The 27,801-nt window shown below is 31.6% G+C and overlaps 1 protein-coding gene across 2 annotated transcripts in view; it reads left to right on the top strand.

Annotated features, from left to right (window-relative positions):
* Positions 1–27,801, top strand: part of LOC140434442 (myrosinase 1-like) — a 78,632-nt gene that overhangs the window by 23,824 nt on the left and 27,007 nt on the right. For both annotated transcript variants that reach the window (XM_072522704.1, XM_072522705.1), the window contains exon 2: positions 23,687–23,953. In XM_072522704.1, the coding sequence (XP_072378805.1) occupies positions 23,687–23,953 (267 nt within the window). The remainder of the gene's footprint in view (positions 1–23,686; positions 23,954–27,801) is intronic.

Genomic DNA, 27,801 nt, shown 5'->3' on the forward strand with positions numbered 1-27,801 from the left:
TGACTCCTTTTTGAATTTCTGCTTGATTTGTCTCATCTTTCACCCACATGACGGCTGTTTGATTTTAGTAGATTTTTTATTAAATTAATATCTTGGTATCTAGGTTTATGTGTTTTAATGCATGTATGGGCTTACCAGGTTGAACTGTGTCAAATACTTTTGAAAATCTATATTAGATAAGAATACGCTTTCATTATAATCTCTTCATTTTTGTAATAGTACCACCATTGCGCACAATTCCTCTTTTGTTCCCAATCCACCTCTTAATCCAAACTATGTGTTGTCCAATTGTTCTTCACATTTTTTATTGAGAGACGATTTAATGTTGTTATTAACCCGATGACATTTATGACTTTTATTAAATTTTGATAATCGTTACAAATCAAGTCTTTTAGTGACATATTATTCTTTTAATTTTTACTTCTCATTTAATGTCTATATTTTGTTAGTTATTTTTAGACTAAATATATGATGACTAAAAACGAATTGATCAAGAGTAGTGAATCGATGCCAAGAGCCGCTATTCTATGAAGCTACCCTTCACGACGCCATCTTGTGGCGCTAGTTCCGTGACGCTCACCTCAGCATTTTACTGTAGAGAGAAAAAGTAATACAATGCCAGTATAGAAGCTTTGTTTTAAAAATATGCCATAAGGAAAGATATAAAAGTATTCTTGTCATTATATTATATTGCATACTGTATTATTAACAAAATTTTTCATAATACATTCTGATATACGCTTTCTCTTGCCGCTAACGAACAGAAGTTTTTATTACCTTTTCGGTAATATAATTATGTAGGTATTTATATTTTTAACTTCTTACCATAATGCTAGAGTACAAAAGTAGTTATACTCTACTGTATTTTTTTCGTGGGGGTTCTATTTTTTAACTGTGTGATGAATTCTTGTATTTCAGTTCGTACGATTTGCGTTAATTAATTTAATGATATTTCTGGAGTTACAAGGGTATACTCAGTTTCTGTTGTTCCGTTTATTTATCTGAGATATGTTATTCATTCTTCTCTAGGGATGTACTTAATCTCAATCAATTCTTTGATTTGGTTTTTGACCTCTTTCACATCTGTTTCAAACCCTCCGGCGGACTTTTAGGTCTTCATTTTATATAAGCATTTTTTTTTCTTAGCATTTTACTTTTACCTCTTTTAATAAAGTGTGTCTATTTTTCTTTCTCAAAGAGCCTCTTTTATTTTTGTTTTTATGTTGGTATTATAATTTTTCAAATTAATTCGACATTATTACCACTTGACTCTTTTGTTTCAGTTATTGCTCTAGCCTAATTTGACATTTTTTTCCTTCAAGTCATCAAATTTTCATAAATTGTTTATATTTCGTTGTAGTAAAATTCATATTTTCCGATAAGCCTAACATATGCAGCAGCGGTGTCATGAAACCGAAATAATCCAGTTCTGCATAACGTTTTTGCTGATCGATTTACAAATAAATTTTCAAACACATCAAATTGATCATCCTTTTTACTTTCGTATACGCTCATACTTATCCAAATTAAATTTTCAATTTCCAAAAACTTATGATACCTCCTCAATCCGCAACCCTGCGCCACGGACAATATCTATTCCGGCTATCGACATCAGTCTAACAAACCTATCTCAGTTAGTTTCAAATTGTCGTCAATTACAACCATCTTTTCGGCTGAATTATTCGCAATTCTAAAAAGAGAACCCCCTTCTACTTCTTATTAAAAAAGAACTTAAAAACATTTCAAATAAGAACATCCAAGTTCATTTTTTATGGGTGCCTTCTCATGTCAGAATTGAAGGTACCGAAGTTGTAGATAAACTAGCTAAAAACGCACCAACTAACCTGATGTCCGAAGAAAGTAACATAATGGTACAAAACGATTTAAAACCATACTTAAAACAAAAAATAATTCAAAAATGGCAACAAACTTGGAACAACACTTCATTAAGGCTATACGAAGTTAACAAACATCCATATCTTTGGAAACCAAAAGTAAAAGACAGAAGAGAGCATGTGATGCTTACCCGTGTCGTCTCCGGTGTAATTAATAAACGTATGAAAAGTCGATAGCATCTTGGTGCAAGTTTCCATGTTTATTAATGTCTCAAACTATTGCGCAATATGTTGCAATATTGCGTAGTTAGCCGGTACGCCCTTATTGTGGCATTGTCTTGAAAAAGACAATGCCTTTATGGTTTATTTACTTTTGTAGAAATAAAACACAGGTTTTCTAAGAAGAAAAAAACTCAGCTTCAGAGTCTTAGAAAATTCGCAGAGCCCTTCGAGCAAAGTGCTCTAGGGAGCTACCCTAGACGGGTAAAACCATACTGACTTGAGATCCGAAAATGTCCCATATTTAAAGATAAATTAACTTTTATATGAAACTTTTTCATTTCTCAACCAATTAAATTTAATTATAAGTTCCAGAAGGAAGGGCGATGCACATCGAGGTGCGTGATTGGTGGCACCTGATGACACCCGTCTCCGTATCGGCCAGACACGACTTACTCATGGCTATTTACTACAGCGCAAAAATAAACCAGTTTGTGAAGTGTGCAACCATGTTCCAACGGTAAAACATTTTTTAATACAGTGTCCTAAATATAACAGTGAACGACTCAAATCTAGCATACCCAACTGCCCTAGAAGAAAATACAGATACCCAAAGAATAATTTCTTATCTTAAAGACTGTCAACTTCTTCATAAGATTTAAAACATACATTGTAATACACATACATATTATTATTATTAATTGTAAACCAATATATATACACTATTTGTATCAAGTGTAACATTAATCTAAATACGCTAATGCCTCTGCGTGGTAGATGCGTTTAAAAAAAAAAGGTATTTTTATTTGATTATAGATTATATTAGATTAGATATTCAGTTTTGTGAAAGCGCCTGTCTTAGACAAATTAAAGGAGCGCTCCTAAGATTTTTCGGGGTTTGGCTTAAAATTAATTCGTAGTTTATCTTTATTATATTTAAGGCATCATTTAGATTTTTTTTCACTTCAGCAACAAAAGTTTTGGTTGTGCAATGTATCGTCTACATGAAAGTCCTAGTATCTACTGGTATCGGTTAATCATTTGTGTAAATGTAATACAGTGTAGGTGCCATTACGCTACCCCAAGCGAGACCATTCATCTGCGTTCTTCATCTTACCATTGAATGATACGAAAAATTTTCTGTTCTGTAGATATACGCGGATAAAACACGTGATGTTTTTATCTAAGGCGATGTCATACAGTTTTGGAGAAATGTCCTCTAATTTAATATGTCGTAAGTGGCATTTAGATTGACAAATACCACCCCTGATACCCGATATCTTTTGTACCCGTTGTTGCTTTTTGCAAAAACGGGTACGTTATTAAGTACGTTAATAAGTATTACGAATAAAAATAAATAAGCAAGAAGAATATAAGTGATCTATATTTAAACCAAATGACAAAAAAAAAAAAGAATATTAAATATACATTTACTTCTAAATTAAATATTAAATTTTGATATGCCTGACAGTGAAAGATACAAAAACACAATTATTTAAAGTTCAAATAATGATAGCTTGTACAATCACAAAGCATTTAAAACAATAAGACCGAACATATTATATGTAATTGTAATAGATATGTTGCCGAGAATCAAGTTACACTAAGGTACCGAAATATTTCTTCTTTTAGTATCTGCCATAAGTGTATCTATGTGTTTATGTGTATCTAAAATATAGTATATAGGATATTGAATTCCCTTCATTTAAAAATCGAAATACTGAAATTAGACAGTAAAAAATTGGAATTTTAAGAATGATTTATAAATTGTTATAATTCAAATTTTACTACTTCATGAAACAAATATTTTATTCGTCATAAACTGTAGCAATCGAAACATCGGAACGTACATTTATAATATAATAAATGTTTCAGTGCCAATGCATTAAAAAACATACTAGTACATAAAAATGGACCCTTGCCTTTTCAAAGTTTATAATAGACACTAATTTAAGTTTATCTATAATTAAAGCAAGTAATATAAATTACCACCATAAAATATTTAACTACAATAACCAAGTACGTATTTGTGAAATTTCTTGATGACTAAATTAATTGATATTTAAATAAATTTGAAGATCCAAAACGTACCTGCTGTAAAATTTAAAAATCTACGACTAATCAAATTATTGGCAACATCGGAGGAGTTTAGTTGTGTACGCAAAGAAATGTACACGGATCCCAAAAGTGTTTTAACCTATTACGGAGTCCACTTAATCCGACGTGTTGGTCGGAGTCCGCATAAAGCGCTACCCAGATAATAATATACACGGTGTATATTCGCCTGGAGTTAGTATAATACCGTTTTAGAACGGAGCTTACATTAACCGCTAGATGTATATATATATATATATATATATATATATATATATATATATATATATACATCTAGCGGTTAATGTAAGCTCCGTTCTAAAACGGTATTATACTAACTCCAGTAGAATATACACCGTGTATATTATTATCTGCGTAGCGCTTTATGTAGACTCCGAGCAACACGTAGGATTAAGTGAACTCTGTAATAGGTTAAAACACTTTTGGGATCCGTATGTATACCTTCGCGTACACAACTAAACTCTTGCGATGCTGCCAATAATTTGATTAGTCGTAGACTTTCAAATTTTACAGCAGGTACATTTTGGTACTTCAAATTTATTTAAATATCAATCAATTTAGTCATCGAGAAATTTCACAAATACTTGGTTAATGCAGTTAAATATTTTAGAGTGGTAATTTATATTACTTGCTTTAATTATTTTTAAACTTAAGTAGTGTCTATTATAAACTTGGAAAAGGCAAGAGTTCATTTTTATTTATTAATATTTTTTTTAAATGCGTTGGCACTGAAATATTTATTATATAAATGAACGTTCCGATGTTTCGATTGCTACAGTTTATGACGTATAAAATATATGTTTCATGGAGTAGTAAAATCTAAATTATAACAATTTATAAATCATTCTTAAAATTCCAATTTTTTAGAGTCTTATTTCAATATTTCGATTTTTAAATGTAGGGAATTCAATATCCTATATACTATATTTTAGATACACATAAACACATGGATACACTTATAGCAGATACTAAAAGAAGAAATATTTGGGTTCCTTAGGGTATCTTGATTCTCGGCAACATATCTATTACAATTACATATAATATGTTCGGTCTTATTGTTTTAAATGCTTTGTCGCTTGTACAAGCTATTATTATTTTCAACTTTATATAATTATGTTTTTGTATCTTTCGTTGTCAGGCATATCAAAATTTAATTTCTAATTTAGAAGTAAATGTATATATAATATTCTTTTTTCTGTCACTTAGTTTAAATATAGATCACTTATATTCTTCTTGCTTATTTATTTTTATTCGTAATACTTATTAACGTACGTAATAACGTACCTGTTTTTGCAAAAAGCAACAACGAGTACGAAAGATATCGGGTATCAGGGGTGGTATTTGTCAATCTAAATGCCACTTACGACATATTAAATAAGAGAACATTTCTCCAAAGCTGCATGACATCGCCTTGGATAAAAACATTACTTGTTTTATCCGCGTATATCTACAGAATAGAAGATTTTTCGTATCATTCAATGGTAAGATGAAGAACGCAGATGAATGGTCTCGCTTGGGGTAGCGTAATGGCACCTACACTGTATTACATTTACACAAATGATTAACCGATAACAGTAGATACTAGGACTTTCATGTAGACGATACATTGCACAACCAAAACTTTTGTTGCTGAAGTGAAAAAAAATCTAAATGATTGCCTTAAATATAATAAAATAAACTACGAATTAATTTTAAGCCAAACCCCGAAAAATCTTAGGAGCGCTCCTTCAATTTGTCTAAGACAGGCGCTTTCACAAAACTGAATATCTAATCTAATATAAATCTAATATAATCTATAGTCTAATATAAATACCTTTTTTTTAAACGCATCTACCACGCAGAGGCATTAGCGTATTAAGATTAATGTTACAGTTGATACAAATAGTGTATATACATTGGTTCATAATTAATAATAATAATATGTATGTGTATTACAATGTATGTTTTAAATTATATGAAGAAGTTGACAGTCTTTAAGATAAGAAATTATTCTTTTAGTATCTGTATTTTCTTCTAGGGCAGTCTTCTGTCTTTTATTTTTGGTTTCCAAAGATGCGGATGTTTGTTGACTTCATATAGCCTTGATGGAGTGTTGTTCCAAGTTTGTTGCCATTTTTGAATTATTTTTTGTAGTATAAGTTTATAGTTTAAATCGTTTTGTACCAATATGTTACTTTCTTCGAACATTAGGTTATTTGGTGCGTTTTTAGCTAGTTTATCTACAACTTCGTTACCTTCAATTCTGACATGAGAAAGTACCCATAAAAAATGAACTTGGATTTTCTTATTTGAAATGTTTTTAAATAATTGATGGATTCGACCGTTACTTGATGGAAATTCATTTTATGTAACAATAAAACACTGAAAACTTTGTTTTCAAAACTTCCACAAAATTTATTTTAAATTCTTATCACTACAGCTGTTTCGAGCACTTGAGAAAGGCAATCAGCCGAAACAGCTGTAGTGATAAGAATTTAAAATAAATTTTGTGGAAGTTTTGAAAACAAAGTTTTCAGTGTTTTATTGTTACATGAAATGTTTTTATGTTCTTTTTTACTAAGAAGTAGAAGGGGGTTGTCACAGTATAATTGAGTCAGTGAGGAAAATGAATTTAGAGAATCTGTGATTATTATACATATTTCTTGGTTTTTGTTTTGTATTAACGATAGTGCTTTTAGAATTGCAAATAATTCAGCCGAAAAGATGGTTGTAATTGACGACAATTGGAAACTAACTGAGATGTCTTCCGAATAAATTGCTGCTCCAACTCTGTCTTCATTTTTTGATGCATCGGTGTATACGCTGTAGGTATTGCCATATCTGTTTAATAGTGTACGAAACTTTTGTTTAATGACGGTCGACGATATCTCTGATTTCTTAGGTTTTTTTGATGTCGATAGCCGGAACAGATATTGTCCATGGCGCAGGGTTGTGGATTGAGGAGGTATCATAAGTTTTTGAAAATTGAAAATTTAATTTGGATAAGTATGATCGTATACGAAAGTAAAAAGGATGATCAATTTGATGTGTTTGTTAAAATTTACTTGTAAATCGATCAGCAAAAACGTAATGCACAACTGGATTATTTTGGTTTGATGACACTGCTGCTTCTTATGTTAGGCTTAGTGGAAAATATGAATTTTACTATAACGAAATAAAAACAAACCATGAAAATTTGATGATTTGAGGAAAGAAAATGTCAAATTAGGCTAGAGCAATAACTGAAACAAAAGAATCAAGTGGGAATAATGTCAGTCATCATATATTTACTCTAAAAATAATTAACAAAAGATAGACATTAAATGAGAAGTAAAAATTAAAAGAATAATATGTCACTAAAAGACTTGATTTGTCGACGATTATCAAAATTTAATAAAAGTCACAAATGTCATCCGATTAATAACAACATTAAATCGTCTGTCAATAAAAAATGTGACGAACAATTGGACAACACATAGTTTGGATTTAGAAGTCGATTGGGAACAAAAGAGGAATTGTGCGCAATGGTGGTACTATTACAAAAATGCAGAGATTATAATGAAAACGTATTCATATCTAATATAGATTTTCAAAAGTATTTGACATAGTTCAACCTGGTAAGCCCTTACATGCATTAAAATACATACACCTAGATACCAAGATATTAATTTACTAAAAAATCTACTAAAATCAAACAGCGGTCATGCGGGTGAAAAATAGAGAGACAAATCAAGCAGAAATTCAAAAAGGAGTCAGCCAGAGATGTGTGTTGTCAACTAATATTTTAGGAGACACTATGGGAAAGAAGTAAGGACTGGAGTGAGCATCATTAATAACATAAAATTTGCAGACTAAACCCCAATTATGACAGAAAATATAGAGGATTTACAAATTCTTATAGAAATCATTAACAGATAAAGCTAAATGATAGGACTAAACTAAACAGATAAAAGTCAATGTTTACAAATAAGAAATTGAGTGTGGTTATTAGACTGAGATCGTCGAATGTTATGTATGGTCGCAACTGCTATATGGGGTAGAAGCTTGGACCCTGACAGCCAAATCTGTAAAAAAATTAAAGGCATTCGAAATGTGGCTATATAGGCGTATTCTTAAAATTCCTTGGACTGCAAAAGTCTCAAACGAAGAAGCGTTAAAACGAATTGTCTATCTGGACATCGTATCTGGGCTACAGTTCGAAACGATAAATACTCTATTCTATGCGTCATCATGCAAGGAAGAGTAGAGGGATGAAAAGTCTTGGGAAGAAAGACAAAATCTGGCAGAGAAATATCAAAGATTGGACTAACTTCAGTGTTGAAGAAATAATATATCTAAAAAATCTAAAAGAATATCTAATATATCTATACCGGATCCTGTAAAATTTTAAATACATTAAATTAAATCTCGTAAATTATAAAGCCTATTCTTAGATTAAAATAACAAATTTCTTAGTATTATGATATGTAGTATTGTGATAATGTGTAGGTGTCAGTATTCTTGTAAAAGAGATTTATAGGTTGGTATATAAATTTCACGGTTATGTGTCATACGGTTTCATCTTTCATACAAACATTAAAAACCTTAAAAAGTTTCATTTTACATACAATTAGCACGTTGGCTCTGGAAATGCGCTATAAATATGCATTGTTAAAAATGGTATACATTTATATAGATTATTATATATTATATAGATTTTCCTTTGTCGTCTTCTGATTATGTATCTCAATTCGTTCCTAATTAAGCACATGTTGTCCACAAGGTACCTCTTGTATGTATGTAAAACATACATCAACAGTGTGTAAAATTTAAATTTTTAATGAAAAGTTAAAGATTAGCCATTTATTATGGAGTTCAAAAGAGAAGCCTTTACGAAAATTTAAGTACTAATAAGACCACCGCAATCGGACGTACCCTGGGTAATGAACAATTAATTAATCGGCTAATCACCCGTTCAATATGATTTTTGTCAAATCGGCCTTTTTAGGACCAACTATTCTAATTAGGTCTATAAATATTAAGGGTGCTTAGCACAAATGTGACGTATTTCTAGTGCAGGAAACATATAGAGGGCCAAACCTAGGGTATTTGGTATTAATATGATTCCTGAAAAACACATAATAAATGTAAAAGTGCTATCTCTGCTGGCAAATAAGTAAAGAAAAACTTAAATGAGAGAGGACAAAACCAGTCAGCTGAGGGAACCTTTCAACTATGTTGAGCTTGGATCCACTATCTACCTATATAATGAACAATATTACGGTTACTGACTGAAGATCTGAGCACAAAGCTTATAAAATTTGTACCAAAAACACAACAATTACTGATATCCAAAGTCTGCAGACAAGCAAAGCAAAGACAAAGTTGTTACCTTGCTTAAACCTTCAAAAACTCCAACGACCACAAAAGCTATCGGTCAATATATTTATTTTGTCAGCTATATAAAATACTTCTGCACATAATCCTTAATATAATTTTACCGATAATAGAACATTAACACACCCCGTACCAGTAAATACTAGGACTTTTATTACGTAGACAATACATCTCCTGTTGCACAACCAAAAACTTTTGTTGCTGAAGTGGAAAAAAATCTAAATCATATCTTAAACACAATAAAAAAAATAGATACAAGGTTGAATGCTCGAATAAATGAACTTTGATAAAATAAAGGCAGATATCGAGCACAGTTTTATTAATTAAATCTTGCCCAAGTACTTTCGCTCCCTAGAGCATCTTCAGGGGTATCTGAAATAAGCCAAAAAACGTTTTTTTAAAGGAAGAAATTAATTAACCGCGATAAAGACTCGAAGTTATTGGATAATAAAAGTTTTTTGTGATTAACGTTTTAGACTTACTTCGTCAATTTTGGGCTATCCAACAATAATTGCAGAATGTCATAAGTGAAGAATATCAATTTGCTATCCGGATTTAATCCATAAATTAAATAATGGGATGCTATAAAATAATGATATTAGCTAAAAAAAAAACGGTCTAATAGTCAGTAATAAAGCATATAAATGTTCTTTAACATACAAAAGAGATGACGTAAAGAACGGCATAACGTAACAATAAACCCATATAATTTTAAAGAATTGAAACGTTTTAGATATCGTAGATAACTTTGTAACATAAGAAATAAAAGGGAATATTCAGGTAGCTAACTGATGTATACATAACTCTTATAATACTTTTAAATTCAGAAGTCTAATACGACTCTCTTAAATCAGGATATATAAAACAGTGATTAAACCAGTGCTAATGTGTGGATATGTGACGAGAACGCTGACAAAACAATGTACGTGAAACTCAGGTATTAATTAGATCAGGATTGCTAGAAAAGCCATCAGAAGTATTTTCCGACTTACAAAGGTCCGCGTACTAACCATTAACGAACGGAAATAATGCCAAGGTCAAACACGTATATAAAGACAGCAACGTCGTACAAGAAGCTAAATCTCAATGCTAAAGTTGCGCTGGCTATATCCAAAGGCTTTATAATAACTGTCCGATCTACGTTAAGCAATTTATTTTCCTAAACAATATCGTTATAAGAGCTTTCTTTATTCAGTATGTGTTCTTCTTCTATACGGATTTGTAGCGATATGATAATGAGGTTAAAACAATTTTCCTATTATTTTCCTTTCAAATATTCGTAGTTCTTCTTTATCTGTTTTAGTCATTGTCCATGATTCGCATCTATGTATTAAAATAGGTAAAAAGTTTAAATTATGATCTGTATTTCTTTAGTGGCATTATTATTAACCGTGATTATTTATCTAAAATATTTAAAGTGTTCCATATTAATGAAATTGTAGTTGTTAACTTTAATATTTTATCAAGATTTATTAAATTGGTCTCTTCTGTTGATTCGCTTGTATTTGGTTTTCATTTCGTTGATTTTAAGTAAAACGTTTTTCGTGCTCTCTTCACTTTATTGAAGATTTTTGCGGACGGGAGAGTTTCTTATGAGATCTATATCATTAGCACATGCTAGGAGTGCTTTGTACGTTGGCCTGTTAATGGATTACATCTTAAATAGGCCTCATTTCTATTTTAGTAAGATGTTCATAAATTTTTTGAATATTTGAATCGAGAATTTATATTTTATTCGACTGTTTTATAACTCAGTGTTTCTTGGTGCATATTTTCATCTTTGGTTTTTTGTTTCCCGTATCATGAGTATAAGGATTTTGCTGGATATCCACATAGGGAACCCGGTGGTATGTACATGATATTTCCATAACCAACAATCGAAAATTTGTCTTATTGTAAAGTCATGATGATTTTACTAGTAAATATAGTGTTATTTAATAATGTGTTTAATTAAACACATATACCAAAACGCAATAGCCAGTGTTAGAGTGGGTGATCGTCAAACCCAGAAATTCCCGATACAACGTGGAGTACGCCAGAGGGACACCATATCACCGAAACTGTTCACTACGCTTTTGGAATATATATGTAAAAGGGCAAAACTGACCGACAAGCGCATAAATATAAACGGAGAAAAGCTTAGCCATCTAAGGTTTGCAGATGATATTGTACTAATAGCTGATAGGATAGATGAGGCCAAAGAACTTCTATATCAGCTCTACCTTTCCTCGCTAGAAGGGGGATTGAAAATAAATATATCTAAAACCCAGATGATGACAAATCTTGTAGTCAGCGAAGATATATGCGTAGGAACAAGATCCATAGACCAGGTAATGGCCTAGAAATACCTAGGTCATGAGATTCGCATAGGAAAAGATAACCAAACCGTTGAGCTTCTCCGTCATATAAGACTGACTTGGGCAGCCTTCGGCAAGCTGAACCATATTTTCAAATCGTCTGATATACCAATATGCCTTAAAAGAAAAACGTTTAATCAGTGTGTTTTGCCAGTGTTAACTTACGGTGCGGAAACGTTGACCATGACAAGGAGAACAGTTCAAAAGATCCGTGTGTGTCAAAGGGCGATGGAGCGTGCTATGTTGGGCATTTCACTACGAGACAAGATCCCAAATTGCCAGCTACGACAAAGAACCGGAGTGGCTGATGCAGTAGAGAGAGCAGCAACACTGAAATGGAACTGGGCAGGTCACGTGGCTCGAATGACAGATAATAGATGGACAAGCGGATACTGAAATGGAGACCAAGAGATGATGCCTACCGAAGCAGAGGTCGTCCACCAACACGTTGGACTGACGATCTAAAACGTTGTCATAGGAATTGGATGCAAGAGGCACAAGATCGAAATAGATGGAAAATTATGAGGGAGATCTATGCCCAGCAGTGGATAAGCGAAGATTAAATGATGTTAATATTAATAAAGTTCGAGCAACAATTCCTATATGCATTAACTTGCATACCTGGTGCAGTCCCGAAAGCAATAAAACTGCTAGACTCATGCTTCCTATTATCCAACAATTAGCCAGTCCAGGACTATACGCCTTATTTTGGTACTGATATTGCTGCCCCTCATAAGTGAACAGAATATGCAAGGAAGGTTTTGGCAATTTATTAATTTTGTGTGTTAGAATAATATTTCTTCGAGAAAGTGAAGAATATCTATTTGCTATCTGGATTTAATCCATAAATTAAATATTAGAATGCTATAAAATAATGCTATTAGCAGCAAAAAACGGTATAATAGTCACTAATAAAAAAATCAAATAAATGTTCTTTAACATACAAAAGAGAGGATGTAGAGTGGGACATAACGTAACGCCATACGATAAAGCCATATCATTTTGAAACATTGCAGCGTTTTAGATATCGTAGATAACACGTAGAATCAGGATTGCTAGAAAAGCCATCAGAGGTATTTTCCGACTTACAAAGGTCCGAGTACTAACCAATACGAACGGAACTAATGCCAATGTCAAACACATATATAAAGATAGCAATGTCGTACAAGAAACTCAATCTCAACTCCAACGTTCAGCTAGCTATATCCAAAGGCTCTCTCAATAACTGCATTACCAAGTTAAATTGGGAGAATGCCACGAGACGATGTCTACAAATGAAGGGTGGAGGTAACATATGATCAGATTTAGGAATAATGAGACTACCTACCGACCCATCATATTTATCAACACTTGCTATTCTAGCTACAATCAATACTTCTCTGTTAGAAGCTATCAAATCAATTACTTGTAATCAAACGAACTAGGCTTAAAAAAATTATCCCAGGAAAGGCACTTCAGAAATATTGACATAAATTTTTAAAACGTCATTTACGTGGCTTAGTTTACAATAGAAATGAGGAGACAAAAAGAAGAAAAGGCAATAGAATCTTGCTGCGTTTTGACTATGCGATGACGATGATCTTTATATAACATAGAGGGAGATAGAGAGAAGAATGTCTATGTTTAATCTAGAAACCGCTGGTTTTCTTCCTTTCGAATTGGGTATGTATATGTATTACCATAGATAATAAAAGCAAGAGGACTATAATTATGAAACTTTATCTAAAAAGTAAAATCAATAAACAAATTATATATACAAAAAGATTATATAAGTAAATCCCTAATATTTACACAGACTGCTTTACAAAAAGTGAACGGATGAGCATAAAAACACAACTGTTTTAAAAACATAATATTATTAGACGAATTGTGGATTCATTTCACGCAAACTAAATCGGTTTAGTTAACATACTACAAAATAAATCAGAAGACTATGCTAAAATATGATACGGCAAAAAAAAGGCAATGACTTTTACAGCTGATTGTCGTATACATATCAATATAATGCAAATATGACGATTTGTCCACAGCATATGAATATTGTCTCGTAATTTTATATGGACGGCGTAATTCATCACTTGACCAAGCGCCAAAATATGATTTTAAGATATTTGACTTTAAAGTTTTCACTCTATTAAAATTCACTATATGTTACAATTGTCGTACTTTTTTGTTTTCGAATACAGTTTTTTATGTTTCTTATAAGTGCGAAATAGTAACTTGTCCAATAATAAAGAAAAACAAAAAAAAAAAAAGTCTTTTGGTCGACTTACGATTTTCGCCACATTGTGTAATTGTGTTATACATCAGTAGACCAAGCGACATGGAGGTCGTTTGGTCTAGTGATGAGTAACTAAAATATCACTTTTAGTGAATTATTGGTAGGCCACAAGCTATTATTTCTTTTTGGGTATGACAAAAATAGTCGTTGTTTTTGAATATTTTATATTACTTAAGAAATTAATCAAAAATATTAAATCTTTTAATGTCGTCTTCTATTGTATTGTTTCTGAAAAGAGAGCAATACAAAGGTTTTGCATCATTTGGTATTAGGTGCGTTAAAGATTGTCGTTAAGCTTAGGCACAAAAAGTGGCTTGCCTGTGGGCCAAAGAGGAATCAAGTGGTTACTTACGGATTGCATTGCAACAGGCCGTCCTTTTTAAAAATCCTTGTAAAGATTTACTTCAACTTCACTAGTGTTAAGTTTTCATAAAAATAATGAGTAGTATATCCTTTCTTATTTAAATTTCTCTTGTTTTAAACCAGCCTTACTCTTTTCTATGTCTGACTTACGGTTTGTAAGTTTGTAAACTTCTTTGTTCCAACGAATTCTTTTTTTTTTCATTCTGTGAACTACTAGTGGTTTCTTTTTACGGGATTTTTTCATCACGTTTATTTAATCATCAACGATATATAAACGTTGTTGAAATTTTAGGGCATTTTCAAAATCTCCAAAATCACTACCATTGGGTAAAAGCTATGACTAGGAAGGAAATAGCGTAATGTAATTTTTTCAATGGTAGGATGAGTTTCCAAAATCGTTTTCAGAATCAAAACTATTTTGATGTTGCGGTTTTGGCCGCCACAAGAGTCTGACCAAAAAATTACATGTCTTGCAGAAGTAACATTTTCTTCAATATGTTTCTTAAGACAAATGCCTACGTCCTGGGCTCCCCGACCAGCTTCACCTTCTATCCAAATATAACAATGACCTTTGTTATCCTTGGCGCTATGGATACCAAGATTGTAAATACATAATTGACGCTTATAATATACAATATTTATTAGAATTCTCGGAAGGGGAAGAGTTTTTCTTTAAATCAAATCAAAAGGTTTCCACTTCTGGTTGATAGTTGCTTATCTTCATGTCTAGTTTTCTTCTAGATTGTGCATTTTCATCTTCTTCTAATTGCACATTTTTTCTTTTTTTAACTTGTTTAATTGTTCGTTATCTGCGCAATTTTTAATTTCTAATTCGAAACAATCACATCTACTACAAGTAACTTTTTTCAACTTTTTTCTTTGAAGATTAAATCGTGTTAAAAACATTTTTTTGTAAAACGAAAATTTAACAAGGTCATTATCTGCTTCTTTAATATATAATTCATACATTTTACTTAGTGTTATGTCTTTTGTTAGGTATTCTCTTTCTGTGTTAGCTCTTCTGTAATGTGACTATTATAGAAAAATTTAAGCAATAACTGCCACTACTTCTTAATCTAAACGCCTCAACAAGTTGCCAACGTCACCATTGTTAACAACGTTTATGTACATAATATGTTGCCAAATATTCGATTTACAATCATTAAAACGCTCGCAAGAGGCGCTTGGTCTACTGATGCAAAACTAATACACAAAAATTAGTCGCTTGCTCTAGTTATGCAAAATTCAAAATCCAAAATAAAAAGAAAGGCACTTAATCTTTTTAAATATATCTGGTTATCCATTACTAACAGGTTAATGGGATTTATTACGTAGATAGTTTATGCTATTTTCCACCTTCTTCTTTAAGTTCCATCTTCTATCGAAGGTTGGAAATCACCATGGCTATACGGACTCTGTTGACTGCCGCTCTAAAAAGTTCTGCACTACTGCTTTCAAACCATTCCCTTAGGTTTTTAAGCCAGGATATTTTTGGTCTATAACTATTCTAATTATGTGTATAGATATTAAGAGTATATCTAGAGATAAAGACACTCCACTTTACATATGCACTTAACAAAATGCAGGAAGCACATAGATGGCCAATCCTATGGTATTTGGTATTAAGCTGATCGCTGAAAATTACATATTAAATGCAGGCAAAGAAGCAAAGAAAAACTTATAATGAAAGAAAACAAAACCAGTCAGCTGAGAGAACCTTTCAACGATGTTGAGCTTGGATCCGCTATCCACGTATATAATGAACAATATTACGGCTCCTGGCTGAGGATCTGAGCACAAAACTAACTCTAAAATTTGAACCAAAAATACAACAATGGCTAATATCCAAAGTCTTTAGACAAGCAAAGCAAAGACAAAGTTGTTGCCTGGCTTAAACCTGACAAAAACTCCGACGACCACAAAAGCTATCGGCCAATATATCTATTTATTTTGTCAGCTATACAAAATACTTCTGCACATGATCCTTAATATAAATCGATAATAGAAGAAAAACTCAAATTAAAAAAAAAAGTGGCTATATATGACAGGTTAAATCATATACGTCACAAATACTAAATCTTGCCCAACACAGCAAAGAGAAGTACGAAAAATATCAGGTATGAGGAGTGGTATTTGTTAATCTTAATGCCGCTTACGACACCTTAAATTATAGGGTATTTCTCCAAAATCTATGTAATATCCCCTGAGGTAATAAACTCACTTGTATTATCCGCGTATGCCTACACAACAGAAAATTTTTCGTATCACTCAATGGTAAGAATAGCAGATGGAGAACGTAGAATAACTGTCTCTTTGGGGTCCTGTAATGGCACCTACTCTGTATAACATTTACACAACTCATACCAGTAAATACTAGGACTTTTATTATGTAGACGATACATTATCTATTGTTGCACAGCCAAAAACTTTTGTTGGTGAAGTGGAGAAAAATCTAAATCATACCTAAAAATAGATTATAACTCAATTTTAAGCCAAACCCCGAAAAAAGTCAGGTGTGCTCCTTCAATGTCCCTAACAGAGACACTTTCACAAATCTGAATATATACCTGAACCAATAGTGTCATGAAATCCTTAAACTCTGGACTTGCTATAAATAGCTTGAAGATAGTTTCTATCACACTTTGTCATTCACAGTACTTTTTTTAAAATCAAATGCCAAACTAGAACCAGAAAATAATATTCTCTGCAAACTTGTCAGCTAAAAATGTGAAGCACATCCTTCCACGCTTAAAACGTAGACGCTTGAACTCTATGCTTCTGCTGCCTAATATACCTTGATAGTATAAGTGACACCAACACATACTTAACACGTAGATTTAGTTATAAATTAGTCAGCCAAATTCAGCAAATATTAAGACTCACATCCATACATAAGCTCTATAATATCGTAGCTATCAATCCACCTAATATCCGAAGATAATTAGCTAGAGAGCAAAAGAAACAAAGTCCAGATTCGTAACATCCACTCCACGAATATCAGCCCATTTTATGACTAAAATCAAGAAAAAAATGGCTATATCAACAAATCTGCAAGATATACAAACAAAAATAAGCTGCTCCTCGCCATCTGATCCCTCGAAAGGAACTTCCTTATGGTAGTTATCTTTCTTAAATCTGCCAGGAGGACTCTGGCCTGCAAACACCGGTTAACTTGTGTGCATGTGGGGTGGTATAAGACTTATTACACTTTCTTAGTAAACTTTACCATTCTAATCGCTCTTTTCTGAAGGGACAAGGTTTATTTATGTGAACTGAACATGTAAAGTACAATCAGTAAGCTATTACTTATAAAGATCATTGCAAATTTGACACTAACTCCACTTATATTGATTACATATTACCCCTTAATAGGAGATAAAACATTCAGAAATATGTACTATTGGTGAAGTTGTATAATTCGTGTTAGATAAATTAATCAGTCTTCCCTTTTTTGTGCACTACTACCCATTTTAACAAAAAATATCTATTTTAGCACTTAAATATTTATTTTGAGATAACCTTCTATCCAGAATTATATGTAGTACACAGATAAAAAAATAAAATAATAAAATAAAAGAAATAAAATAATAAAAAGCTGTATATAAGATATCATGAAACAATGGATGAAATAAAAGAAGTTCTTATTAACCGGATTCTTAAATAAAACGTATAAAGACATACTCACGTTAACAAAATACATTAGATAATTTTCGCATATGAAAAAACACATCCAACTTGGTAATGAAATCCTTTTGTATCTATAAATCTATTTTTAGAAAAGCACGTACCTACTAAAAACAGGTATTTGGTAGTACACATATCTGTTACATACTGTAATGCGTATGAATGATAACAAAAGTAAGGAGTCCATATGAACCGTTTAGAATATCCGCTGGAAATAAACGGCTTAATCCCATAGTTGCCAAACTATCAGAGCTTACTTAAACCGATATACTTATGGTTCCAATATACACGGAAAAAGATCTGAACGACCCCTATAATATATACACGTGAACTAAGCGATATACATTCATGATACAGGGGTAATTAGGGGCTCCACAAAATTTTTAAAAATTATGAAACTATACATGTTGACGAATCGACAGAGCCAATATTATGGAATGGTCAAGTGAGCTCCGTATATCGGTGGCCACTTGACCATGGAGCTCACTTGAACCTGAATTTTAACATGGGCGGAGTCCACTTTATGCCGTAGATATATATATATATATATATATATATATATATATATATATATATATATATATATATATATATATATATATATATATATATATATATATATATATCTGTAAGAACCGTTCGGGCTACATCACAGAACGTTTTCAGACTAAAAAGTCCATCATCAGTGTGTTATTACCAGGAGTACATGAATCAAGCCACCAAATATTTAAAAATAGTACAAAATTTATTATGTGTGACATTTTTGTTAAAAAGATGGTGTAATAATAAAGTTTTTAACAGATACCCTGTATGGCAATGTAAGACACCCAATGGGAGGTAAAAACCCTTTTACCCAAATATTTAGTGGCTTGACTCCTGATATAAGATACCTGGTAATACATTGATGATGGAATTTTTAGTCCGAAAACGTTCTGTGATGTAGCCCGAAAAGGTCTTTTTAATTATGTACATTTTATAATGGATTTTTAAATAAAACTTTTATTAATTAATTAATATCTGCCACGCAATGTTTGTTAGGAGCGGGTAATACAGCTCCTATGAGTGATTATACTAAACAAAGTGTTCAATAACTCAAAAACTCACAGTAAATATAATCCTATTTACCCCAAGGTCATCATAATTGTAATATCTTAATCATATGTCAAGTCATTTAAAGCCACCTAGTCTGTGGGTTAAAAGAACATCAGAGAAGATCAGAGGATATAATGAAGGTGATTAATTGGTAATAAATTACCAGGGGAAAATTACAATAATGAAACTGATTTCAACGATAAAGATGATAGAACCAACTGTTTTATGTATTTTTAACTATTTTATGTATAATAATTTATAAGAAAAATCTTAAAATGACAAAAAGATTTTTTGATCAATACTTTACCAAGATCTGTCACGTTTTATTAAAAAATATTTTTTAAATAAAAAAAAAAAAAAAAAAAAAAACCCGACGGTCCTTTACAAAATTAGATTTAACATGTTGCTTTTACAAATAGACTAGACTTTGAAACTGAATTCTCGTATAGTACATCCACTAATAATTTTCCAACATAAACATGTCTCATTCTGGTATCAAAGAGACCGCCTTTCAAATCAAGGTTGTCAGACATATTTCCTAAAATTCCTAAGGTTATATCTAAAAAATATTCTCCATTCCCTATTCGTTATTATTCAATTGCTAGTCAACGAACGACACTCTTAAAAAATAATATAAACATATTCTCAAAAAATATATATATAAATTAATTAACTAGGTACTAATATTTCCATGGACTCTTCACTAATGAATTAAAGCAACCGTGAACTTTGTATATATTACTTATATTCTAAGTAATTTTGGAATATTGGCAACATTGTAGTCTGGAGAGAATTTGAATGTTCGACGTTGCCCTGTTGGTGAATTTAGCGGTAATACTTTTATAGATATAATGATCGACTTTTAAGAAATCAGACAACTTAGAATCCAAGTTCTCAAAAACGGTTTCAAGAATTGTATTATTTTTTCCCAAATTTCATTGATTTTATACCTTACCCGGAAACATGAAAAATTGCAGATATATTAATAATGGTATTAAGGTTATATTCACTAATTTTAAACTCATGCATTATGGCAACAGCGCGAAGCGCAAAGCCGTAAATTCTAATGAACACCTGTTTGTCTGGGTATGTGACACCCTAAAATATTTCCTTTTGCAGAGGCGGAGGCTTATGATAAGGTATAGGTAATATAAGTTATAAGTAATATTATATTTTTCTAGGATGGCATTTTTTAAGATGCATCAACTTCTGTGTTATCAATAAATAATGACAATTATGTTAATGACAGCTCTGAATTAAAAAATAAAGATTTGCACGTACAATCCCAAAGAATAGTTTTAAATATGTATGAGTGTTTGAAAAAAGAAAATATTGGGATGGCTGATAATGCAATTGTTTCGAGAATTCATGTATTAAAAAAATCGGGTATAAGACGATATATACAATTATTAAATTAGGCACAGTTACAGATCATTCCTTAAAACGAAAGCGACCAAATAAAAAATTGGGTAGGATTGACACTGCTGCAAAAGACGTTATTCAGCGAACAGTTTACAATTGATAATGCAATTGTTTCGAGAATTCATGTATTAAAAAAATCGGGTATAAGACTATATATACAATTATTAAATTAGGCACAGTTACAGATCATTCCTTAAAACGAAAGCGACCAAATAAAAAATTGGGTAGGATTGACACTGCTGCAAAAGACGTTATTCAGCGAACAGTTTACAATTTTTACAAAGAAAATAGAGTGCCTACTATAGAACTGATTTGTGAAAAATTAAGAGATTTCCCTGAATATAATTATATATTCCGCCGAATTCAGTGATTGTTATGGATAATGCGTCGGATCATTCCCGCACATTAAATAAAATACCTAATATTAACACGAAAAAGGACGAAATTTTAAAATTTATGCAACTTAAAAACATCACTGTTCCTAAAAAGATTCCAGTAAAGAAAGAATTAATTAGAATGATCAAAAGTCGGAATTTTAAAAACGAATACGTTATTGACACCATTTGCAGCAGGCACGGCCATACTCTTTTGCGATTACCCTCATACTATTGCATTTTTAATCCAATTGAAATGGTTTGGGGTACCGTAAAAAAACGATTGCGAAAATATAATCAGTCACCAATATTAAGCGCAATGGCCATTGAGAATATTCGAGAAATAATTAGTGGCATTAATAGCGATGTGTGGAAAAATTGCGAAGCTCATGTTGTAAAAATAAAAAACGAATATCCTGTTTTACCGGCAATAGCACCAATAGTTATCCAACCTGGGAACGATTCGACTTCAGAAGACTCTGACGATTCTTTTAAGTCCTTCTAATTAATTTCTTTACAGCTATCGCGATGCATCTTGAACACTAGTATTCATTATTATACAGTGTGTCGCATTTAAGATGAAGACACCTCTATATATCAGCTACTAAAATACATACAGATTTGACATTTTGCACAGTCATACATGTTGATAGTGCACATTTTTTTAAGATAGTCATCTGAAATTTAAATTTTAAACGCGGCTTACTGCGAATCCACAAACAGGGTAAATTTTCGATATTTTGCTTCGCGTTAGAGAAATCGGAAAAACTTATTTGGAAAAGTTGTTCCACTTATTGTAACCGCACATACCAAATTTCATGACAAAATTCGCAATTTTAGTTTTTCAGTATTATTTGTAATCTCAATCCTAAATCTACAATTGGCTGTCTAAAGATGCATCTCGGGACAGCCAACTGTCCGTTTTAGAATCCTGACTACAATTGAAGAGCTTATTTCCAAAGTGTCTTACATCCATATAATGAAATCCATGAAACTACAGATTTTCATACAAATTTAACATACAAATTATACAATTTTACAATTTTCATATGCACTTTTAAATGGTAAATAAGAAGTTGTTTTGGTACATATAACTTTATTCTAGACTTGAAGAAATCTATAAAGTTTAAAAAAAGAAAATTTAAAAAATCGAAATTTTGGATTTAAGACACTTTGGAAATAAGCTCTTCAATTAATGAAAAAAGTAAAAGTGCTAATTTTGACATAAAACTTTGTTATGTGGGGTTATAATAATATTTGGAACATCTTTTCCAAATCACTTTTTCAGATATCTCTAACTCGAAGCAAAATATTGAAGATTCATCCTCTTTGTGCATTAACAGTAGGCCGTGTTTAAAAATTAAATTTCAGTTGACTATCTTAATTGCTGGATAGACAATCTTTTAAAATTTTTTGACAGAATGAGCCATTATTTACAGATAATTGTAAAAAAATATTATGGTTTATGTAAAAACTAAATAATAAGTCCAATATTCTTATAAATCACTAAAATTAACAAGCTTTAATTTGAAAGAATTAATTTGTTATTTATTCGATGTTGTGAGCCCGCTCCCATTTGAAAAAAACTGATTCTGTCCTTTGAAGAGTCCTATTCAAAAATGCCCCGTTTAAACAAATCGAAGGTTGAAGGGTGCCGTACATTTTTGCCGGAAACAATTCAAATTCAAAAGATCACCTTTTTCTGCTACGGAAAATATTGCTCCGATTTCTCACCAAAATCAATGTTGATACTTTAGTTTAGATACTCTTGAATCTCAAAAATACTCATTTACATATTTTTCAAGCCTCGAAAATGCATATTAGGTATCGCATTTTTCGGATTTTAAATCGCCTATATCTCCAAAACTATTAACTTTTGAGAAAAATGACATAGATCTTATTTAGAGTCACCCAAAAACCTAAAAAATATTTTTTGGAGCACAAAAGGTGATATTTTGAATTTGTTTAAAAAATTGTTTAAACAATTTCTGCCCAAAAATTGAGAAATTTTCCTGAATATAATTAAGCCGACGCTGGGCAAATTGACGATGGAAAAAGTATACCTACTCGTATACTGGCTCTAATGTATGAAGACACTACCACTTCAATGTGCATGAAGACATGCACCCCACTATTAACGAGCATGTCTAGCTCGGGATTTTTAAATCCCTCATTCCTTTCAATAAAGTTTTTGTGCACCATTAGGGCTGTACAGTTATATCCTCATCATCATCGTCAGTAACATCTTATAGTAGATGTAGATGTGTTGTGGTTCATCATTGAGCTTCAGCAGCTCGGATAGTCTGATCAATGATACTTCTCCATTGGTCGCGGCCATCTGTTACATGTACTGCTTCAGTATAGTACTTGTATGGTTATATACATTCCTTAAAACGAAACTAAAAACATATGACCATTTTTAAATTCGAAATTATATTTTTCATATTTTTAACTTTTTTTTTGGCTCGTTTCGTGCGATTTTGTAGTTCTATATTCCACTTTCATGAGTCTTTTGTACTAAGCATACATTTATATTTAAAAATTTGGGTCATGAATTTAGTGCTAATTTGAAACTATATTATTTTACAGATTTTCTGATGCCAAAAATAATGGAACTTTTCCATCTAACTTTTTATTTGGAGTAGCAACTTCTTCTTTCCAAATCGAAGGGGCATGGGACGAAGATGGTAAAGGAGAAAGTATGTGGGATGAATTTACACATCGAGTGCCATCCCCGATAAAGAATAACGACACAGCGGATATAGCTTGTGATTCCTACCATAAATATAAAGAAGACGTTAAACTGGTAGCAGATCTGGGCGCCGATTTTTATAGGTTTTCAATCTCCTGGCCAAGGTAAGAGCACGGGAAGTTTTACGAATGTGTCCTCCTAGGCCATATATTTGGCCATTTAATTCAATAAAGCGATAGCAGCTTTCGCTAAAAGATTTAATCTTTTACAAATATATATATATATATATATATATATATATATATATATATTTATATATATATATATATATATATTTATATATATATATATATTTATATATATATATATATATATATATATATATATATATATATATATATATATATATTGTGACGATTGGGGTTTATAGAAAATAATTTATAAGTTATATACTACATAATATTAGATATAAAAAAGTATTTGATTATTTTAAGAAGTTATATACTAGAGAATTTAATAAAAATATATTTATGTGAGGGCATTTTTAAGAAATTATCATATAATAATTGTAAAAAGTTGTATTTTAATGTTGTAAATAGATTTAAGTGAGCCATGTGCCTAGGCAACCAACTATACAGTAAGTAATTGACAGATAGAAATTAATCATAATACGAATACAAAGTGGGGTTATAATAATATATTGTTTGAAATGTGTATTTTATTAAATTAGAGTGTTAGTTACTAATTTGAATGTTTATTATGATCTGAAAAGCCTAAATGTCAACAAAATTATCAATGGAACATTAACGAATTCTCCAGAGTGCAGAGTGTGACCATTGTTTACGGTCGAACATTCTGGAATAATGATTATGTCGGTGGATAGAACAGATATTTTTTTCGAGAACATCGATATCGAAGAAATAGAACAAATTGGAACATGATCTCTTACCAGATGGTTCTGGAATATCCAAAGGGATATAAATACCCGTGATTTGGATTCAAGATGGCAGTTTTTGGGAGTTTTTTAGTCAGAAGTCAAGCAGTTTATTATGAAAGTTAGTAGATTAGTTAGTGAAGTCAATTGTTCACAGTTTTAGTAAGTCAGTCAAGCAGTTTAATAAGAAATATGAAAGTTAGTTGGAGATAGTCCAATTGTTTAATATAATGAGTTAAATGAAGATTAAAAATTATGCATATATTTAATGCACATTTATAATTATACACAAATAATTATTGAAGATTATAAAAGTATATTAGAAGAATATTGGATGGACATTGGAAGGAATTAAAATTATATTATGATTGGAGATTAGTATAAATCAACTTATAATAATTGGATATTGGTATATTGAAAAGAAGAATAAATATAAATGGTGTTTGCTGGTTTGCTTGGTGGTATATAAATGCTGGTGAAGAAAAATATATCTTAAATTGGTAGAAGCTGATAATTGGAAAAAGAAATTTCACAAAAACAAGGATAACCGAAGTACGAAGACATTCAGTGGTGATTAGAATATATATAGTGGAAAACAGTTCATTTAGGCATTCAGTGAAAGAAAGGTACAAAATTTTGTTAATATAATTTAGTTAGTGTTATAACAATTTCAATTTTGAAGATAGTTTTTTTAAATTTAACATTGTCTATAGAATTTAATTAGTTTTATAAGAACATCAATTTAAAGATAGTTTATTTTAAATTTACATTGGCTAGGTTAGATATATATGTGTGTTTCATAATAGTTATAATAAAGATAATTTAAAAAAGTACTTACAAACTAATTCTTTGAGAACCGCGATAAAAACCCTATATTATTAAAAATACTCATTGCTCATCATTCAAACAAAAAACACATCATAACAATATATACACTCAGGTGCAAAAAAATCGATCCATTCCTTATTTATTATTTATTTGAAGTTGTATAATTTTAGAGACATTAAATTACGTATGTAAATTTAGGTGTACCCTCGTATACGAGAAATAAAATAATATTTTTAATATTGCTTTTTATATTTCTTAAAACAAATTGGTATTTCAGGTTTTTGTCAAAAAGGGTCTGAAGCAAGTAGATATTATTTATTGAATGTTGTTTTTAATTCAACAACCATACTAGTGTAGTGATTTTATTTTTAAAACGTCTTACATTTTTATTTAATTATCCTTCCTAAATGTCTCTAACTCCGACAGATGCTGCAAGGGTGGTGACTTTAGTTCAAGATGGTCGTAGCCAATATTATGCAGCTGAAATGTTGGGTGTTAGTCGATCTTCGGTTCAAAGAGCAGTTCGGCTTTTTATCGACACCGGTAACTTTACAAGAAGACCAGGATCAAGTCGTAGAAGGGTAACATCCGAAAGAGATGATCGATTTCTGGTTTCATCATGTTTGAGAAATCGGCATCAACCTTCAGTTGAACTGGCAAATCGTCTAAGCGAAGTGAGAAATGTGGATGTAAGCAGATGGACAGTTCGTCGACGACTTGTAGAAGGTAATTTATTATCCAGAAGGCCAGCCCTATCTCCAATACTATCCATAGAACATCGCAGAACTCGCCTTGCTTTTGCAAGAGAACATGAAAACTGGAGTGATGCAGATTGGAGCAATGTATTGTTCTCAGATGAGTCCAGATTTTGTCTAAGGTCACCAGACGGCCGAGAAAGGGTTTGGAGAAGACACGGAGAGCGATATTTTCAATTTAATATTGCGGAAAGAATAAGTTATCGGGGGGGCTCCGTTATGGTTTGAGCTGGTATCCGTTCAGAAGCCCATACTGATTTAGTTATTGTAGATAGAGGTTCTATGACTGCTGCAAGATACATAACAAGTATTTTAGATCAGCACTAGATTAGTATTTATAGGTGGTACCTTTTGCTCCATTCATTGGACCTAATTTTATTTTTATGGACGACAACGCGCGTCCTCACCGTGCTAGAATCGTCAACCAATATATAGAGGAGGTGGGAATTGTCCGTATGAACTGGCCAGCTTGCAGTCCCGATCTCAATCCCGTAGAACATCTATGGGATATGATGGGAAGAGGTCTTCGAGCACGAGTATCCCGTCCAAACAACTTGGCTGAACTTACAGGGGCTCTTCAGAAAATATGGGACCAATTGGATCAATTTGATATCCAGAGGTTAATTACCTCAATGCCTAGACGTGTACAGGCTGTTATAAGGGCCCGAGGGGGAAACACTAGATATTAATTACTTATCAATGTTTTTCTTAATTTCAGAAAGTTTTGAATATTCTTGTATTTTTGAGTTTTGGCGTATGTCTCTATAAATAAATGATTTTTTTGTATATTCTGTAAAAATTATTTTAATCTAACATATACTTACATATATACCTGATTTAAAACTAATATCTTCAAACGTTTTCTTTTTTCAGCAAATAATACCCATGGATCGATTTTTTTGCACCTGAGTGTATATATATATATATATATATATATATATATATATATATATATTTTTATACTACTAAAAATATGGGTTTATTTCACCAAACAGATATTAAAGCCTGAACTCGGTGGTTTTCATCATCATCATCATCATCATCATCATTGGCACTGCCACCCTTTATGATTCAAAGTTTTCGTCAGAACATTCCCCAGTCCGTACTATCTCTACCAACTCTTCTCCATCCTTAACTTCGATAAATTTTAAGTCAACTTTGAAGTGGTCAGGGTATCCAAGTTTTGGTGTACCTCTATTATGTCGTCCCACTACTCTGTTTACATGTTCAATCTATCTGAGGCGTCTTACCTTAATTAATTTCATTTCTTGAGCTTCTCGATAACTCAAACGTTGTTACGCCTACGAGAAAAACCTGCCTAGTACATCCTCCGTATATTCTTAAAACCTTACGCTCGAAAGCTGGTAACACTTATTGACAAGGACTATTCTTCGCTGACGTGCTACTCCTTAGTCTGTAACGAACCTAGATACATGGAAGTCTGATCTCCTGATACGATTAATAACCATTAATTATTAATCCAGCTGATCGATTA

Source organism: Diabrotica undecimpunctata, chromosome 2 (genome assembly GCF_040954645.1).
Source record: "Diabrotica undecimpunctata isolate CICGRU chromosome 2, icDiaUnde3, whole genome shotgun sequence".
NCBI classification, from domain to species: domain Eukaryota; kingdom Metazoa; phylum Arthropoda; class Insecta; order Coleoptera; family Chrysomelidae; genus Diabrotica; species Diabrotica undecimpunctata.